The sequence below is a fragment of the Hesperophylax consimilis genome, chromosome 9 (genome assembly GCF_061612785.1).
Source record: "Hesperophylax consimilis isolate HC1 chromosome 9, BYU_Hcon_1.0, whole genome shotgun sequence".
Taxonomy (NCBI): Eukaryota; Metazoa; Arthropoda; class Insecta; order Trichoptera; family Limnephilidae; genus Hesperophylax; species Hesperophylax consimilis.
The window spans coordinates 36,189,608-36,211,091 of record NC_142844.1 but is presented as its reverse complement, the minus strand read 5'-3'; the positions used below and the strand labels follow the sequence as shown (position 1 = coordinate 36,211,091).

General features: G+C 35.0%; 1 protein-coding gene across 1 annotated transcript; it reads right to left on the bottom strand.

The window, feature by feature from the left end:
• Positions 1-9,042: 9,042 nt before the first annotated feature.
• On the bottom strand, positions 9,043-11,896 carry LOC149421289 (uncharacterized). The gene is made up of 3 exons (XM_089635929.1): positions 11,715-11,896; positions 10,228-10,399; positions 9,043-10,129 (listed from the first exon to the last, which is right to left on the bottom strand). Exons 1-3 carry the CDS (start codon positions 11,820-11,822, stop codon positions 10,077-10,079), a joined length of 333 nt encoding a protein of 110 aa, XP_089492055.1. The 5' UTR covers positions 11,823-11,896; the 3' UTR covers positions 9,043-10,076.
• Between the last annotated feature and the right edge of the window lie 9,588 nt (positions 11,897-21,484).

Genomic DNA, 21,484 nt, shown 5'->3' with positions numbered 1-21,484 from the left:
TATATTATTATAGATCTAAGTCGCGCTATGTATTGATACATATAACACTTTTGTTGAGAACAATATTTGATCTCACTCTGGTAACTAAACAACAAAAGTGTGAAGAAGTAGAATTATTTTATCTTATTAACTGAAATGGATTGAGTATGATGGCCAGCTGAGCAGGGAGCAGTGAAGGAACCACGCTCCGCAGTAAGTACTGCCTTTTTTTGCTATACTTGTTGATGAGTAAGGAAACTAAAGTAAACCAGTGACTCTTGGACCGATACTTCGGGTGTCTTCGATTGACTTCGGGACGGAAACTAAAAATTTTACTTAACATATTGATCATAGAGATTTCGTTAAAGATATATATATAAAAATGCGGAAATAATTCTACTGAATTTAAGAGATGTGGTAAAGATATGAAATTTTTCAAAGTAAATTCTGGCTCTCTAATCTGCTTGTACACAATACAGCGAAGACTGAGAACACTACTCCGACTGCTGCATCTGAGGCCTCTCCTATTGTGGAACAAGCCATCAGAATTAGCAATTAATCTGTTGAAAAATATGCATCTCCACTCACTGATAAATTTGTTTAATTAAAAAGAAAGTATAACTGATTATTTTTAACGTAGTTTAATTGTTTTAAAACTAAAATATTTTCTGTCATACGCAGCATGCATGTAAACTGAACATGGTATATTCATTTCTTGTATAGTATAAATATATTGTTTTCAAATTAACATAACATTGAGTCATACATCTTCTTTAAGCTGCTGGAAATCTAGTTTTAGAAAAGGTAAATCCGACCGGATTATGTATCTGCCCATGTCTAGTCTGCATGCACAGCTGTATCGACATCCATGACACGGCAGTCAGACTGCGTTTGAGATGTCCAAAAGTTACTTTTCTTCCTGAGTTTAATATGATATTGGAGGTAGTGAAGCACGGGCACGGAGACATGGTATTACACACAGGTTAAAATTGAACCAGTCTAGAGAATTAAACAAAGTATTTGTTTGAGCCATACATAATAAAATGATAACTGCTTTTACACTAGCATGATGAGTTACTAGTTTCCATTGAGTTTAGAGTTGAGGATTTCGTTCCGCCAGAGCACAAAAATATACAGAAATTAATATTTTTGCATTTAATAATTTATATTATTTTATTTTTAAAAAGAAAGACAAACATTTCCGGATTACGAATAACGTGACAATATTTGAAAATCTTCTACTACCACCACAGAAGCGGAAAATGTTGCTTGTGTTGTGATGGAGGACTTATCCGGCCGAGGAATTTAACACACTAAGCCTGGGTGGGGCCCAAACGCGATGCCAACTCAGCCATTGACCGGTCTATATACTATAAGCGTATTGTGATATTGATTTTTAGATTTATTTAATTTTAGCTTTACAGCTGTTGCAAGGAATATTTATATAGCTTTAAAATAAGATACCTCCTCGCAGAAAATATGTATGTGCGGTATAGTTTATTTTTTAAAAATCTACACTGTTACTGTTTTCAAGAGTTTAAGTTTGCATGTCTTTTCTCATGCCCCCTTTCAATTTTATTTTGCATTTAAACCGTCGTAACGGTGTCTCCCCGGTGATATTTTCGACCAATTAAAAAAGAAGTAATGAACATTTGGATTTGTGGAATGTATCTGAAGATAGAATGGTATAAAGCATAGGTAAGATGTAGATGAGCAACCACGAGTATGTACAATATACAATAGCTCAGAATTGCCGTTAATCTATTTAGACGGGCAACCTAATGAGACAATATTTATTTAACACATTAACGGACACTTGCCGGCAAACAGAGGTTTACAACACATTGTTGTATTTTGTATAAGAGGAACAAATTTGTTTGTGTCAATGAAAATCAGCAAATAATAAAATAAAAATTGCCGCATATCAAATTTGTGTATTTGCGAACACTATCAAGTATAGAAGTGTTCACATTGTGAGATAGGTGGGCTACATATTACTACAATACAAAACGTGACTTCCCTATCTGCTGTGTCGTATCGCATTCCTGACTATACATAATATATATATATATACATATGTATAAGTTATGTCATATCACATCTCTAAAACAACATCTGTAGATGTTGTTTCTGTGATTTTGTTATGAACTTTTTTCACCCACAGTTGAATTGGTAAACTTCACAGTAGTTAGGCCTGTTTGTATTTGTTTCAAATGCGCTGTTTAGTAGATAGCAGGAAACTGTGATGGTGGTTTATAATATAAGTTTGGTCAATTATTGTAAAAAATGTATGCTCTGGTACCGATGTCTGCTTGAAAGTATGGCAAATAATAATAGATTTACGTAATTTCGTATGTTATTTGGCCATGTTCAGACGTTTTATAACTACTTAATAAATCAGCATGTAAAAGCTGATTCAATATTTTTGACCTCATTAATTTGTACTTATCCAAAACGCTTGGGGAAACAGCATTTGCATCGTGTGTTTTTTTTAATAAGAAATCTACTTTTGAGTGAGATGTGTTCTCAATATTCAGGGACAATATTTTTTATTGTTCTCCAATATTTAGCGATTCCCCTTGGCCGGTAGACCTGTCGGTCTTCGACCCCTTATGTAGCGGCATGATGTATTTGGATGCGTTAGTCAACCCTACCTACACACGCAGTAACATTAAACGTGCTGGCGACATCGCGAAGAGCATTGCAGACACAAACTTTGCGTGCGGTATTTAACATTGTCATTTGGAACCAGGCAATATTCATTAATTATTACATCATTTTAATTTAGATTTAACCAGTAAAAGTGAGAATGGTAATGAAATAAACAACTGCACCAACATTCTAGAGCCAAATTCTTTAACTCGGTGGTCTATAAAGAATTGGGAGCTGTAGATGACCAACCACCCACTAATGTACACAGGGACTGGATTAATGAAAGAATGTAGTTACATTGGTAGCCCAATTGGATTAATAGTCCCTTTTTGACAGGGTTGGAATCATTTTTCCCGACTTGAAAAAACCTTGTGGGTTTTTAGGGGTAAATTAAAATTTTTACCAAAGTGAGTTTTTTCAACAAATTTAATAAGAAAACTATGTGATATAAGTAATGTAGTAAATATCGCTGTAATTTTAGCTAACAAAATGTAAAATATATCCCTAAAGTAGAATAAGAACACGTGGAAATATTTATGAGATAATTGAAGATACAACAATGAAAATGTAATTATCCGGGTTACACAAACAAAAATCTATCTGGAAAATTACTTAAAATTTTTATAACTTAAAATTGTACCCTCACTAACAACTTCTTCTAATCGAACCAAAAAAAAACCATTTTTGAAAAAAATTGGGTTTTTCCAACTGATGTCACCCTGATGTCCGGGCACAAAATGCAATCATTGTCTCAATTATTGATATTACTCGAAAAAGAATATCGATGTCTGGGTTATAAAGCTGTTGAATTATTGTTAGTCATTTTTTCGACTTTCCAATTCGTGCGAAAAAACTTTTTCATCTGTTAGTAATAAAAACCAAACAGAGATTAATAGTAAATAATGCAACACTTTATCTCAGAAACAGCTCTGCAGCCGTGTACATACACTTTTGCTAACAAAGAAACAGCAACAGCTAACTGAGTTTAAAGAGTGTAATTTTTATAACATTGCATTTTAATAAATAAAATAATAAGTAAATGCATTGGATTTTTTCTGTTCGATTTTAAGTCAGGAGAATGGCTGTTCCAGTACTGAAAAGCTTTCTGCTGTATAACTAATAAATAAGAGATCTTTTTTATTATTTTCTTAGGTACCTACATAGCAATATTAATAAAAATTCAAAATAAACTTTAAAACAAAAATTTAAATATTACAATTCTAAGTTTTTCTTTTATATGTTTGTATTTAAAACAAACAACTTTAAATTAAAATGGAGTTCTACTAATTAGACTTGATAACTATAAATTTACAATCAATTTTTGCCAACCGGGCACCTCAGACAATGGCAATTCAAGACGCTCTTGAAAAGTGATAAAAAAATTAGGTTACTTTAAGGTTTATATGCCCTTTTATATCACTTTTAATGACTATATTACTTTTCAAAAGTGTGTTTGAATTGCCACTGTCCCGAGTTGCCATGGAACCCTAATATTTATGGAAAATGTTTGTGTTTTAGGTGGGTAATGCATCTTAGAATTCTCCTCGTTTTGGATTAGCCCCTGTAGCTGAGGGCCTGTAAGGACAGGTCTTGGTTTTACAACGAATGAATGAATGATGGTCTCGTTTGAAAACGTCACGTTTCCCGCCATATCGAGTAAGGGTTGCCAATTAAAATTACTTCTCGTCAGTTTTAAAAGGCGGAAGAAACCACACAGGAGTTTCGAAAATTTCTTTTGACAAATTATTTGAATAAAGAAAACGTATGGAAAATAATGTAATCGATGCAGTAGAATATCGATCCACCACATAAAACTTGCAGGTAAGTACCTACGTCGGTCTTCTTTCGCGAGTTATATATATTCTGACTAGACAAATTAAAAATATTATCGAGCTCCCTTTCTATCACATGCCTTTCTTTATGCGCGTCGCATTCTTGTGTTCCTGATCGCTGGTCACACGACTTGAGAAAACACTGCGCAGTAATCTATCAGGGCTGCCAAAAGAACAAAATATTATCTTGTGTAAAAATGTATACTTCCTGTAAAGTTTTAAAATAATAAAATACCTTGGTGATGCCACTTTGACTAAATCAACTAAATATATTATTTCAAATTAAAAATTCCCGGCTACATAATGAATCTCTCCTGGTGCGTGGTAGATAATTATGCATCTATTATTTGTTAAAGTCCATTTCCTTCCCTGTAGACGGCGACTTGCCAAACTAGATAATATGTATATTTATGTTCACTTTCTTTAGGTGAGCAATGTATTTTTCTTACTAACTGCACGCTCGCCGCCAATGGCTTTACAGCGTTGGCCAGTACTAATTAAATTTAATTTCAAAAATGCAGTTCGAAATCATGTCTTTGTAAATTTGGGTCTAAAATGGGAGATCGTAAAACTAGGGCATTCGTCGTCAGTGGAGGTTCGCCTTCATATCGAACATAATTTTTCTATGCATGGCAATTATTTCCCATCACCGTCCCATCCTGCTCTAGGATATAATGTTACTGGCTGGTTCCCGGCGTTGTCCGGGCTTTACGCAGAGTTTTTCGGAATCAGACGTGGACATTTAGACAATTTTCCTCTTATTTTTTAATAAGGTGTATTACAAGATTTGTGTAATCCAAATGAACAGTGTAATCCTTTTACAATACACATGAAACAATTTCCATAACTTAAAGATAAATACATGAATGCAATACGTTAATAATAATACAATCCAGCTGGACATCGCTTCGGGCTTGGAATGGCTTTTGATCATACATTGCAGCTGAACATCGATGTCATCGCTTCGGGTTTGGAATGGGTTTGATCATAGTGCAGTTGAGGTTCGGGCTTGGAATGGCTTTTGATCGTACAATGTAGCTGAACATCGATATCATTGCTTCGGGCTTGGAATGGCTTTTGATCATAAAATACAGTTGAACATCGATGCCATCGCTTCAGGCTTGAAAAATTGTGTACATCTTATCACAAATCCCAGAAGTTTAACACGCGATAATGCCAACTCCACCGTGTGATCTGAAAGGGTAAGTTTGAGTTCAAATGAGAACCCTAGATCCCTTATGGATTTCATTGAAGACAACATTTCATCATTCAGTTTATAATCGAATTTAATTTAGTTTTTGGAACGATTTATTATAGTGACACATTTTTTTACACTGAAGAAAAGTTTATTATCGTCTAAATCAAGTTGTAGTTCAATACAATCTTGAATGTCGCATGTAATCCTTAGCAGTTTCGTCATCATAAAGCGAGCATTCTTGAATCAAGTGTGCTAAATATCTGAATTCTGCTTTAAGGGTGGGAAAAGGGGATGCGGGTGGTTTTTAGAAATCTCATGTAGACAGTCACCTTCCTCTCGTTAAATCTCGGAATAAAACTGTAAATTTGTCTATAAAATAAAACGTAACGCCTGCCACAGAATTTGATACTATCCCTCAATGGAATTCAAAAATATAAACAAACCAGAGATTTAAAATGCAAACTTTTGAGTTCTGTTTTTGTTATTTTTTTTAATTCTGTCGTTCACTTCCCAATCTCCCATTTCCTTTCCCTCACTTCAAACATCACCCTAATTATTGGGGATGCCGTACGTACTTAGTCGAACTGACTGGCTTCGGACAGCTTTATAACATAATTAAACTACACCACAAAACTATAACATAACGAGAATGGTTTATTTATGAACATAACTATCGTCTCATCGGTGATGTAAACCTAGTCGATTTTTATTTGATTTTCGCCCTTTTCTGCTCGCTCTGTTTGTTGATGGAGTGTTTTTTTTTATAAGCAAGTACCTACCTGTGTTTACTGCGTTAAAAACAATTAAATATAGATACTATCCCATATAGTATTTTGCACATACGTACCAATTATACCTAACTTCACTATTATTAATTTGTATACATGCAAACATCATCATGAGCGTCAGTGTGGTTTCCGCCATCCGTCATTCCGAAAATTGCCGCAGGGATCAACGCAACTTGAGTTTGTGCATTGACGTGTCTACACACAGGGAGCAAGAAAGCTCAAGGCGTCAGTCTACAGCCGATGCTAAACTAAAGTTAACCATGTCAAGCTTCAAGTAACAATAGTTCAACGTGTAGATACCGTGATCAAATCCTTTTTCGTGCCCGAGTATAATTATGAATTGCAGTGTATTGTATCTGGCGACAACGGGAATGAATAAAAATTAAAAAAAACACTGTCTTGTTGATATTAAATTAATGGTACATCATGGTACTTATAATTATTAATCTTAAACGGACGTTTTTTTTTCAACTATACTCAATAAATGGGCTGTCAGGAGTCCAATAGCAACTTGACAAACGTAAATACCTCTTAAGCCGAGCTTGAAAATCGACTGAAATACCGGCTATAAGAAAAATTACGAATTCGTAAACCGCAACAAATTACGATTAACGTCGGTAACCGAACAACTCGAAACAATATAAAAAGTGATAAAACAATGCTTTTGCGCCGGCCCTGATGACGATATATTATTATGAATGTGAAACTAAGCAAGCAAGGAGTGCGTGCCGAAACAGAATTATGTGGTGGTGTATCCTCTTCGTTACGTTATCTACCTAGCGGTCTATCCTCTACATTACGTGTCCGCCACGCGCGGTACCGGTGTATCTGTGCCTGTGCCGTGTTTGCCACGCGCGGTATTATAAATATGTGAACCGACCTTCATTTTCAGGCGGAATTTTAAACTTGGAATTGGAAACTATTTGCCGAAATTTAATCACGCACAATAAGTGCCATTGTGTTAAATTTTATCACCCATGTAAATAACTGACAATTGTTTAAATTGAATTAGCCTAGTTTTTTCTTTAATTTCCGCACGCCACTGCACAACAAACGCAGCATGTTTCAAGCGAGGGGAGATTGGCCCGTGCCGTGCTAGCAGTTCGAAGGTCGCTGTAGGATAGATCCGTCCGCGTATAATCCCCCCGCGAGTCAAAAAGGACAGGACAAGTCTCTACGTTTGTCCAATGCGTGAACACGTCAAATATTCCCCGACGGTGTGAGCCATCATCTTCACGTCACAAACCAACGGATATCGAAATTAGAATATTTATAAGTAACTATTATATTTATGTAACAATTTCTAGGTAAATTGTTGTCGGATTAAGCATACCTGATCAATTAAGTTAGGTATCTACTACTTTTACAAAGCGCCCGAAGGGACTAGGACTATTAATATAATAGTATTGTTCAATGGAAAACCATAATTTCCACCATTAATGGCAACGTTCATTATTGTGTTTACTTGGTGGGGGGGGGTGGTAGGTAGTTATCTGTGTGTGATAATTGATCACAGTAATAGCAAGCAACAATAGTTATAGATATGAAAGTGCCGTAACGCACCAAGCATGGCACTAAGTAAACAGCTAATTTCTCATCAAAGAAAATAGAAAGTAACTTGAAAGGTTACATAATTTACTTAACGCTATATAATTATTATTCTATCGAAATTAGCTACCTACATACCTGGCGCTCTAAATTTCAGACATATTGTTTAAAAATAATATTAACCTGTATGTAACAATGGCAGTCAATAATCATTGGCGAATTACCGTGACCCACATTATTTTTTGATAAACACGTAGGTACTCGTCTCAAGAAATCGACAGCACGCGATCAAGTCAAAATGCGACCAATTACCTACGGCTGCAGTGCCCTCAGTTCTAGTACGTACGCACTTCCGTTTTACAAACAATAACGAAAACTTCTCGCTTTTCTCTTGCGCTGATACAAATTACACAATTAGATATAGATAGGTACCTACTACACACGTATAAAAACCATGTTGACAGAATACGTGGGTACCTAAACCCTTCTAAAAGACAAATTAAAGTTCGTTATTCCGTGTATCTTCAATCTGATAAAAGCTTCCAGTCGCTGTCCTTATCTAATTCATTGGAAAGGTTTGTACAGTAAATTGGCAATGAGCAAAAAAGACGATTTAAAACAGCCGTTTTAATTATTGGTAAACTATCGTTGGTAACCCATGACTACTGACACTGGTATTATCAGTGGCAAAATGATGTTTATTTATTATTATGGTGGAGATCGATAATAGGAATGGATGATGGCGGGACCGCGTGGCGGTTGGTTGGCGAGAGCGTGACCCGGGCGCGAGGCGTGGGGATGCGCGCGCACCGCGTCACCTCCACTTTCCCGCGCCGCAAGCAAAGCACGGAGTAGGTACGCGGTGCGGCGCGACCGTCCCGTCACCGTCGCTAGAGCCAGTGCCGGCGCTAGCGCCTAGGCCCAGTACAGAGCGACGCCAAGCTAGAGCAAGCCACCAGCGTTAGTTTGTAGGATAAACCGTTAGCAGGGGGGCGGGGGTGCCGGCCTGCTTGGGAAGGGGGACTCGATATTAAAACTGCATTCGGGCATTTCATTATTCTCCTCTCACGAGGAAAATAATTTTATATTTATATACGTTCATTGTTGAAAGGTACAGTAATAACTACAAATTTCCTATGTGTTTTTCTTATGTAAAAATATGCGCCAATTATTTCGGTCGAGTTGGAATGAGATTTCAACATGTAAGCCGCGGGCGACCACTGTACGTAATTTTACAATATGGACAAAAAATTCATTACTATTATTACAATGTCAATGACCATACATACATACAGCGACACACGACATTTCTAAAACTTTCTTACATCCTAAATTTAACTTAAAAACTTATTTACCAAACCCAGACTAACTTTCATGTTCCTCTGATATTATTTGCCAGTGGTATAAAAATAAAAATTCATTGAAGTCTGGAAAAGTCAACAGAATTGATATACAATCTGATTATTAGTTATTATGTCAAATCAAACATGATGCTTTTTTTTCGTATTTTTTCATTACATTTCAAAATAACATTTGTACATTAATATATAATAATAATTAAAACGCCAGTGGCCAGTACATGCTAGTCCATAGAAACAATATTAACAATTCCAGCTGGGTTGGGAATACGTCCTCCTCGTGAAGGAAACTTGCTTGAATGTTCATGATCACTGCAGAGTATTTAAATTACACTTTTGTCATTTAAATAATATATAAAAGTTTGAAACCCAGACACCTCCCTCCGGTGAAGTCCGCAACGCCGGAGCTTACAGGGGTAGGGGTCGCTGCTTCATTTACAAAATGAAGCCGCGATCCTCCATATCCCTCGAGCTAACATTAATACATAAATAGGGAATACAACTAATTACTTCCAATATACAACACAACTTGACGGCGGGAGAAGCTAAATTCAAGACTAATCGGCTCGAGGGTTTAGGGATCATTACTCTACTTCTCGTAAGACACCAACTTGCGGAATTTGAGGGAGGGATGGTGCATGGGAGAATCACCATTTTCTTCACAAATGTCACAACACCGTGAAAAGAGTCTGATAATTTCTCAACTGTTTGCTAAGCCGTATTACGCGTCATCGTCGTCTTCCTCGCCGCCTATCTCTTCTTCCTCCTCTTCATCTGAAACAAGAGATACACGTGACATTAGACGGGGTGGGTCCACAGGGGTAGAGTATAGCAGAGTATTTTATTTGTTTATTTATTTATACGACACTCACCGTCTCCGTCGATCTCGTCCTCCTCGCCCTCGCCGATGTCTTCCTCCTCGTCTTCTTCTTCACCTTCACCTTCCTCCTCGTCCTCTTCTCCTAGCTCCTCCTCTTCCCCCTCGGGTTCTGCTCCTCCCCCATTCTCTTCTTTCCTCGATTTCTTTACTTCCGCAACTTTATCCTGCAACAAACAAACACAATTATCATTTTTAAATATAAATCCCACGTGTTTCGTGACGCCGGGTGAGTACGTGCTTCTTACTATTCTATGAGGTAACAATGACCCGATCAACAATCTGCAAACGCAATGAATTCAACTCCAGCAGTTATTATCTAAAAGCTAACTTGTTTACAAGCGATGTCGATCACGGTTAACGGGTACCTTTGCCCTTTCGGCGAAGGAGCCGGCTTGGCTTATCAAGCAGAAATTTTCAAGGGATATTTCAGTTCACGGCGGTGAAATAAGCAGAGGAAAAACATTTTTACGCGATAAATGTTAGAATTTAATCGCACGCGTGAAAGAGAAAGAGCGAAGGAGCCGACGGAAGAAAAGCTACGTGCGAGACAAAGACGACGATAGTAGCGCAGAACGGAACACATCTGCCCGCCAAGGGAAAGGAAGTTGACAAATCATTCTACCTTCGGCGATATAATATTATGTATGTTATGAATAACCCGTAAAGATTTACAAAATGAGCCCTAAAATAAACACGGCCATCTAATTAGTAGCTAATACGACGATGTTAAGTATATCGAGAGATAAGTTATCGAACGACGCGCGTGGGTTTAGAGACCATACACAACCTCAATTTGTTGGCCGCCTATCACTATCACATTGGGATCGATATAATATCGTGAGCACTCACTGAGCGTACACAGATTATTTCAAACATTCATATTTACGAGAAACAAATGTTACCGATAGCTGTTATGAAATAAAGTATGTAATAAGTTCAATTAGGTAGTAAAGAATCGCCATCTTTTCCGTCAATGGGATTGAAGCAATCGGGGAAAGAAAAAGGTTACGACATAAAAAAACATTAACTTGAATAATTTAAAATAACAAAGATTTATCGAAAAGTTCCTCATTTGTTAATGAATTATTGATTTGGAATACATCGCTTCCCGCCATGTTTTCTACGACCAAGGTCATCCAATACCTTCAATGAAGTAAACAAAGCTGGACGATGGCAAATAACAGAGAAATGTAAGCATTTCTTAAATTTTAACTAATCGTAGATACGTTAAAATACGAGCGTCGCACGTTTTAGTATCCTTCCAAGCGTCGGTCACACAAGAAGCACGCCACAATAAATAACTACAAGCGTGCATCACATGGCAACCGAATCACGTTATAAATACAAAACCGTGCAAAATTCTTAATTGTGTGAGACATTTCGGTAGGACGGCGAATAGTCCAGGAAACAATTCCCACGAATAACACAATAAAAATGGCGCGCTATTTTTTAAACTAAGAAATAAAAACAAAATATTACCTCGGCCGCTCTCTTGGTGCCCTTAATATCACACTTCGCGTCTCCGGTGCCTTTTTCGTCCCCAACCTTTTCCACGGCTACTTCACTGTTATTTTCCTTGGTGCTCATGTTTTATTTTTATTTCTTTCCTTCGACTTCTGAAGCGAACTTGCCAAAATCCAACGCGCGACTGACCGGCAACTCCGTACTTCAGTTCAAAAACGAAGATGGCGCGGGCTTCTCAAGCTCTCTATCGCCATTGGTCCAAATACCGGCTTTTTAAATATCATATATTGCGTATGCAATATCTCTTGTGAATAAATTATTCAATCATTTCACTCATTTTTATTGAAAATTTTTATAAAACATATTGTAAAATAACTTTAACTACATTCTTACAATTAACAAAAGAGGGGTTTGAGAGTAAACTTGCACCAGAAATTACGGGGTTGGGGGCTAAAAATGAACCTAAACATCGCGACCGCAGATGGCGGTAGTAAAATTACTTCGCGCCAGATTTCGAACGCTGTCGATTTAAATAGATAATTTTAATTATATTGAAACTTTCAAGATAAAAAAATAATACCAATATTAGTCTTATTATTACTTTATTTCAGGTTAGGGAATTTCCTTTTTTTGTATGATTTAATCTAAAATGGACAGATTTAAAATTATGACACATAATAAATAAATGTCTTGAAAATATAATTTTTCCAATGTGATACCTACCAAAGTTAAAACTTTTTTACATAATAATAAAGATTAGGATATTTTTTTTAAAGCCCTAATGTTGAAAATCAATTAATAATAGGAAATATTGTTACTTTAATAATTTTGGCCGCATTATTTTAATATGTCTTGGCAAATTTTTTTCACGAGATTTTCAATTTTATTACTGCGCAGACCTGTGAAAAATCATGGGATAATTTTGTTTGTTTGTTTGTTTTTGAATCTTTATTTAGATGTACGCAAATCTTTTCATACATCTAGTAGGAAAATATAAAAAATACAAAAAATAACAATTACATTTTAAGAGAAAAAGATAAATACTCAAAATTTTATTTGAATGAGAAGGTCTCCTAATTTTGTTTGATGAAAGTGTAGTATATTATTTAAAAAGTTAATAATGACCCCCAGCGAATAAAATAACAAATATAAAAATAACTACTTATCACGCACTTTAGAAAAGCTCTAAAATTAAATACAAAAAAAACACATGTTATTAAGTAGGCACATATTGACAATTTATTGGACAAAGTAAAGGCACTGTAATAATGGAATCCATACAATTGTACATAGTTACAACAAATTTATAAAAAGGACAACAAAAAAATAAAACCAACTGTTTACTTCGTATTAACCTTGTTATTATTTCTGAAAAAAGATGCACTTACAACATAATATTATTTAAAAGCCCCAGGGGTGTTATAAATAAAATAAATCAATTGCCAAATTAGGTCTGGCAATATTATGTCTAAGCCCGTCGTCCCAACGGTCGGTAAGCAATCAACATAAACCGAACGATGCAAGACCCTGAGCAAAATATTAAGTTCGCTATAGTAAGATAACGCAGCCCAGTTCAGTGAGGAATTTTTCTATGCAGGGTCTTATAGCATTGGGTTTATGTCGATTGTTTTCTGTCACTGTGACTGTGGGGCGACAGACTAACAATAATTATAATGTACGTAGAGGATAGGCATGCACAGATAACAATTTTTAAATATTTATTTTTATCTTTCCACTTTCAGTGTTGCATTCAAAGATATACCAGTCTTGTTACTTCACAAACATGATTATAATCGGCAACTCAAGAGGGCTTCACAAAATAAGAAATACTTGGTATATACTTTGAAAGCATGAAATATTTGGTAAAGTGGAGAGTCCATCTTAATTCTAGAAGTGAAATGAATTAGGTAAGAACCAACTCATTCAGATTACAGCACAGTCACATTGTTAATAACACAATTTCATTTCACTGCTTCTCTCTCATCGCTCACACCCAGGCAGCTTTATTAGTGTTAGTGTTGTTTCTTCATTCACAATCAATAGGTAAATTTTATTTTTAAATAATGTGCAGAATACCTTACCTTCCTTTGTTCATTATCTTTATAAACTTTAACCAGTCGAACAATGGCTACCCATATTTAGGTCTCATCGCTCTAAATTAAAGTTATCAGACATTTAAAAAAAAATTATTTCGAAACAGTTCTATTATAAAACCTACAAATTTGGGATAAACGTTGTAATATAAATGGATTCATTGGCTATAAACCAAGGTAAGTAGTTATATTTTCATATTAATTTTCGGAGGTATGATATTTTGAGAAAGCGTGGCCAAAACCAAAACCAAATGCCCGAAATCTCCATCGATCAATCTATTTTGTAAGAAACCCATCACTTGAGTGGCTATGCAAAATTCCTGCCAATATTTCACAGTAAATATACTGAAAAATTATAAATAATTTTCAGTTAGGTTGGCTACTTACCTGCTTTTTTCATTGTGAGTTTCTTGGCAATGTTTGAATTGTTTAGAAATTTATTTTGACATTGTGTTACAAACGGACTACAGACCTAACTATCAAAGGAAGTAAGTCAATGTTTTGGAAACAAGACATTCCAATTTACAGATTCAACTTCAACCTATTTAATGTCAGTAACCGAAAATACATACCATACAGTTCAGTAATACCAGAGATATATTGATTGACGAGGAATACAACAAAAGATACTTAGGTCGATTATTGGCCGAGTGGCACGCAAGAACTCGGGTACGCATAACATTGTTGGTTCAATCCTCTGTAGGCTAAGTCCTACTTGCAAAAGAACAGGTGATTAATTGAGGAAAATACAATGATTGTTAGATTATCTGTAACTTGAGAATTTAACAAAATAAAGTAATTAACTGGACTGGAATGAGCTGGAAATTTTTTATCTGGACATTACAGTTGCACTTACAACTAAGAAATCTCCAACACCAACAAATATATAAATTTTTGTGGACACTAAAAAAAAAATAATAAAACATTCAATTCTAGGAAACACTTCCTAGCAAATAGAGGATGTATAGAACAAACCTCCACCATATTCCATCGATTCTACTAATATAAACCAATTTAAAAATAGATTGGATTCTTATTTGAAGAGAAGAAATTTAATGATTAACTTATTTTAAAATTTAATACAACTTATTGTGAAATCAGACGTGAGCGCATCAGCAGAATGCTGCCTGCATAATAATGATAGTAATAATAATAACTGAACTTACTGAAATGCTTGTTCTCAAGCAAGTAATGTAGTATAAGAAGATATAATAGAAACGGGGAATCAAACTCATCAAGTGGGTGAAGCCATATCCAGGCCATACCAGCCTTGTGCAGGCGCAATTGGAGCAGTCCGCTCCAGGTGCCGACTTTCCAAGATGTCAAGGAGCCAAGGTGGTGATAATATGTAACACTTAATACAGCGTCCTTGAGATTTTTAATAACGCCAGTTACTCTTTCGGTGTAGTCAAATAATATTATTTATTTATTAACACACTTTTTAGGGGCTTTTAGATATGAATAGTAGCAAATTATACAGTATATATTTATTATACTTAACTAAACTGCCTCAGTAACAATCTTTTGTATTTGTTAACTGATAAATTGAAGCTGTCCATTTACTCGGTATAATTATTTCCCTCCATAAGTATTCTGAGCATTCAGGAATACATATAGTAGTTAGTCAAATAATTTCTACATTAAAATTAAACGTCACATAGCACTCTCTTTAGGGTGAATTGCCTAATACAAAAAAAAATTAAACGTAATTTTCTAAAATAATTACATAGTGGAATCCGAAAGCTTATCAAAGCAATTCTGGAATATCAAATGCATCGTTTAGAATTTTAAATAAAAATACAAAGACAATGAAAATTCTTCTCTCCGACAATTTAAGCATATTCATTTCATTTAAGAGTGTTGCAGTTCAACAAAATTGCTGGAATACCCATTTTAAAACATAGAAAATGATTATAATTATGCTTTTCATCAAAATCACCGAGGGGGATTAATTACCCACACATTTGTTTTTGTACCCCTGCATTTGTTTTAAGCATTACCTTAGGCTTTTTATAATTTTTTATCTTCATAAGAGTGTATTTTATAAAAATGTTAAATTAAAATCACTTTTGGTGCTTATAATCACAGGAGCCTGTCTAATATACAAAGTATTTAGATATCAATCTCTGAGACCCTAAGGCGCAGACAAGAGCCTAATCATAGAACAAGAAGACACTCATTAAACCCTGGAGAGACCAGCACTATTACTCTTAAACCCTGGAGAGACCAGCACTATTACTCTTACTTTTCAATTAATTTCCCAGATACACAATATGTACACTGATACAGGTACCTTTGTTATCTTACATTTTGTTCTTCTAATAAATTTGTCTTAAAACGAAGCGAACTAGGCGTCATTAGGATTTTGCCTGGGTCCTGTGTCGAGACAGAAATAGTTTATGTATAACACTAGTGCATTTAGTTAAAAAGTATGTATTCAAAAAAATTACAAAGTATTTATTACATTAGGTAAACAAAATACAATAAAAGAATAATAAATATGAAGAATTTCTCACATTGACATGTAAGAGTCCTAAACTATTCTCGAACATGTCCCTGTAATAATGTAAAGTCTTTATTACAACAAGCAGATTGCAATAATTACTTTCCGTTTTGATGATTGCGAGAAAAGGTAGAAAGGAACATTTTTGGAGATGCATTTAAAAATAAAAATATTTTAGGTCTTTGTAAAATGTTTGTTAAATCTAAATAAGACAAATAAATAATATAAAAACTAATTACTAAGCTATTTCTAAAATAATGAATTGAGTAGTAGTAGAGATAACTTCACAACTATTTCAAATCTTTAAATAATCAGTGTTACAATAAGGATGATCAGTGATCAGGTACTTCAGGCTCTGACAACATAAGAACCAACCAGGACATAATGGCAAGGATTTGGAGGTGAGGTGACAATATTAATGCAAGTGGGGTCCAGGCTCTGATAACATAAGAACCGACAGGCAGGGATTTGGAAGAGAGGTGGCAATATCAATAGAAGTTTGGGCCAGGCTCTAACAACATAAGAACCAACCGAGACATAATGGGAGGGATTTGGAGGTGAGGTGACAATAGCAATACAGGTGGGTTACGGGCATGGTACGGGCTCTGATAACATAAGACCGGCAGGGACATAATGGCAAGGACTTGGAAGAGAGGTGACAATATCAATACAAGTGGGGCCGGGCTCTGACAACATAAGAACTGACAGGGACACAAGGCAGGGATTTGGAAGAGAGGTGACAATAGCAATACAAGTGGGGTCAGGGCTATGACAACATAATAACCGACCGGGACACAATGGCAAGGGTTTGGAGGTGAGGTGACAATATCAATACAAGTGGGATCTGGGTTCTGATAACGTAAGAGCCGACTGGGATGAATGGCAGGGATTTGGAGGCGAGGTGACTCCACAGTGTTACGAGCCACTTCAAGTTTCATTCATGACTTATATTTATTCGCTAATATATATAAATATATTTTTTAATGAAACACTAACTGCCAAAACCGGTTGGCGTGGTTGCATAAAAAAGTGAAACATGAGGCACATAAAGTCACAGTAGTTTATTTAGTATCACTAATATTTTTACAATATTTATTATAAGAGAACACAAATCGTTTTCTGGCAATTCAGTACGTATATAAAAAAAAGAGTAAAAAAAAATTAAAATTACTGTAAACATATTATACAATATAATATTATTAATGTAATATTTTACAGAAAAAATATTAAAGAAAAAACAAGTTTTAATTTTTTATTAAATGTATAGATACTTGAGACTGCTAATTTATGAACATGTATAGCATACATATATTTCTGCTTCTCTGAACATTTTAATTGTATTATAAAAAAGTATGTAATCAATTTCAATAATACAAAAATAAGATAAATGTATATTTTGTGCTGGGCCGGCCCTGAGCCAAATGGCCTGGCGCTAGTAAAAACCTCAAGTATTAGGTATTATCAGTTGACACCTTGGCAAGTGGCACCCGGAGCGGGCTGCTCCAATTGCGCCTGCACAGGACCTGCCCTGGTTTCATGTACTGTGAGTTATCATTATCATGAGAGCTTTGGGCATATTATATTATATCAATGAAAATAAAACAATTACTTTGTTTATAACCACGAAATTTTATTTATTTAATTTTCTATAACTTCAGGGTATAAAATTAAACTAATGCAAAAATACAATGTGTGTGTTTATATATACATATAAAGTGAGACAAAACATAACATGGGCTAGCATGAACTTAACATCTAACATAGTAGCGAAGAGAAAGAAAGAAAATAGATATTGTGTACTTAATGGGATAAATATTATATCTAAAGAGACAAAGCATCAATTAAACAGGTGATGAAGGGTTCAAACCCTTAATCATGAAGATTCTTGTACTAATCGAAACTGGTCCGTTATAGAAAATTAAATTTCTCGGTTATAAACAAAGTACATAATTGTTTTATTTTCATTGATAAATCAATAATTTGCCCAAAGCTCTCATGATAATCATAACTCATAGTACACGAAATGATGAAAACAAAAATAATTATTTGCCGGTCCTGTTCAGGCACAATTGAAGCGGACTCCAATTGCACCTGGAGTCTGCTTCAATTGCACCTGGAGTCTGCTTCAATTGCACCTGGAGTCTGCTTCAATTGCACCTGGAGTCTGCTTCAATTGCACCTGGAGTCTGCTTCAATTGCACCTGCACAGGACCGGCAAATAATTGTTTTTGTTTTCATCAATGTGTCAATCCACAAAGCGACTGCTTTCTACCAAAATATTATATAATATCATAATGTATTAAACCAGATCTAAGTTCTTAAAGATGCAAATAACATTTATAAAACTCCATTTGATGCAAGGAAACACCTTTATTTTATAAACTAAGTACAGTATTCTCTCAGTAATATGCGGCTCAATTATCCAAAAACTACTAGAACCTGCTGTTATTTTTATTAGTTAAAAACACAAAATGAAGCACTATAATTTGTCGGTATTCGTATGTCAAATTCAGAAGTCCGCCGCGTGCTTAGACTCGAGCGCTAAGCTTTGTGCACCGACGGGTTGAGCTATCTTACATATACACTCAGTTTACTATACTTACATCTGCCTAGCTTAGTTTAGCTGACCGTCCTACCAGTCAACGGGATTAATTTTTGTTGTTTTAGGACATTTCGGGTGAGTCCTTTGTATACCATCAACTAACATGTTTATTCTGCCACGTTTTTTGCTTGAATAAGCTTACAAAATGGAGTCTTCTCACAAGCTCCTTAACTTGACCAAACCGCATGACTCCTTAACTTTAAACAAAAAAAAGGAAATTTTGCAAAAGATCGATAGCGGTGTTCGTTTGCTTTTAAGAAATGCCTCTTGGAATTTTTAGCATATTTTGTGTGTATGCACTAGCGATGAGTCGTTCATGAATGAGCCGCACAATGGAGCTAGCTCTTTTTGATGAGCCATATTTGTATGACTCTCGGTAAACTGTACCACGGCTTAATTGAACGATTACTCTTTTGTTATCTGGATATATTCTAGAAAAATAGCTCCATTAAAATGATCTAAGTATTAGTTTTTAATACATACGTGGACGGCATCTGAAGGTCCGATATCTGGACTTGGATTTAATATATGTACCTACACTTACTAACTATTTAGCAACTTATTTTTCTCGTGGTATGAGGTGGCAAACCGGTACCAAGGCTCGTACGAACATTCATACTCTGGGAGCCGTACCAGGGGAGCCATACTGGGAAGTCGTATCAGACGAGCACAGTATTCTCATTGCTTATACGCTCTGAGATCACGGCTCCCGCTCAATTGAGCCGTTGTTCAACTGAGTCGACTCTTTGATCTGATATCGTGTCTCCCGCTCTTAATAAAATGAGTCATGACACATCGCTAGTACGTACTATAAACTGCCGCTTTCACTAATTGGACACTTGCCCAGTTTTTGGGGTGGCGGATTAACACATACCTACATTCACATACTTGCCTTGTATAAATGGAATCTGAATTAGTATTGAATATTATGGACAATTCAATTTTTCAAGTATAATTTATTTATATAATGGAAGTAGGTGACCTTGTGATCAGTCTGATTTATATGAAAAACAAACTCTTGAGTTGTTACCAATTATTCTAGAATGGAGCTATTGATAATTAAATCCTCTCCGAACAGAAATTACAAATAGAGCCCGGCATGTATCAGTCCCAAATAAGATGATACGAGGCAATGCACTTCACTTGTCACGAAATACAAATTAAGGCGAAGCACTATGAAGTAAAACAAAATCATGTGTTTTCGGTTTCAAAATTTGATTTCTTAGAAATATTTCAGATATTTTAATTAAATACTACAAGTAGAACACTTATTGACTTCGAAACAATCGGGCATTTTTTTCTCAGTGCAAGTCTTTTTATAAGTCCAGAAAAAAAAATATCAAGCCTATAAAAACTGCTTTAAAGTTCAAAATCTTCCACTTACGAACCCCTTTTCGTTTATGGTTTTATTGTATAATGTGGCAAATAAAGTTATTTAGAAAATGATGATAAAACATTTAAATATTTGTGCCTGAACTTTGCAAAATAAAATATAACACACTTTTCGGCGATAATGCTTAAATGAAAACAGGCGGCTGGTATTAAGCAGGAATTTAAGCCTTATCGCCATCTATATAAGAAGTGTTATTGTTAGCGGCCCGATTCAAAATATTACACAATGTGGTGCATCGCCTTATTTACTTACAGATAATGGAAATTACACTTCGTTTCAACTTAATTACAGCAAGAATCAACTAGAAAAATCATAATAAGTAATTACATAAGTATTTACGTTCACAAAAAGGTTCATAGGTTCTTAGTTTGGGTTATTTAAATATTTTGTGCGTATTTAAAAAATAGAAGTTCAATGCATAATTTACCATGATGTAAATATGTTGTTGATTCTTGTAGTAATTATATTGAAACGAATTGTAATTTCCATAATCTGTGCCTTTCAAAAGCGCAGCGATTGAGTAAATATTTACCCAAATAAATAACTGTAATCTTTTTTTGGAAAATCTTGGTATTGTTGAACAGAATAAAGGCTTCAAAACTTGCTAAAGTGAATTAAACACTATGTTAGTAACAAGAGACGAGAAAAATGGAGAAACTCAAACTAAACTAAAACAGTTATTAAATTTAAAGTTGTGCGTATCAAAACTTTAATTAATAATTTCCTTTGGTTTTGTGTAAAGAGCAAACCCCAGAAGTTAAATGTCTAACACAATACCGGATGATTTGTTATGAAAGAAATATGGAAAACAACCTTCTCTTCAATTATATTATACTGGATGCAGCTGGTGTAAACCGACGACGATCTATTTATTATTTACTAGCATTGTGGTGCCCTTAAGGTGATTTTGCACAAAAACTGTGCTGTACAAATCATCCAAATGTTATTTTTATTATTGTGCTCAGTAAGGAACCAGATAAAGAAGTGTTCTTCAATACCAAAGTCCACAAAAAATGTATAATAAGGAAGTTGAGTCCATTTTTTTTATTTTTTTTTATCAATGTTCGCATTCAAACTTAAATACTGGTATTTTTTTTTTTTTTTTTAAGTTTGTTTTCATAATTAAATTAATTCTCAAAGTTTAAATTTTATTAAGCCCGCCAAAACGAGCGGAATCCGAGCGGTAAGAGGCGG

Excerpts from the sequence above, each read along its gene's own strand:
- LOC149421289 (XM_089635929.1), bottom strand. The coding sequence starts at position 11,822 with ATGAGCACCAAGGAAAATAACAGTGAAGTAGCCGTGGAAAAGGTTGGG. Across the intron at positions 10,400-11,714 it reads GCACCAAGAGAGCGGCCGAG|GATAAAGTTGCGGAAGTAAA; the intron begins GTAATATTTTGT and ends TGTTTGTTGCAG. Across the intron at positions 10,130-10,227 it reads GGACGAGATCGACGGAGACG|ATGAAGAGGAGGAAGAAGAG; the intron begins GTGAGTGTCGTA and ends CTCTTGTTTCAG.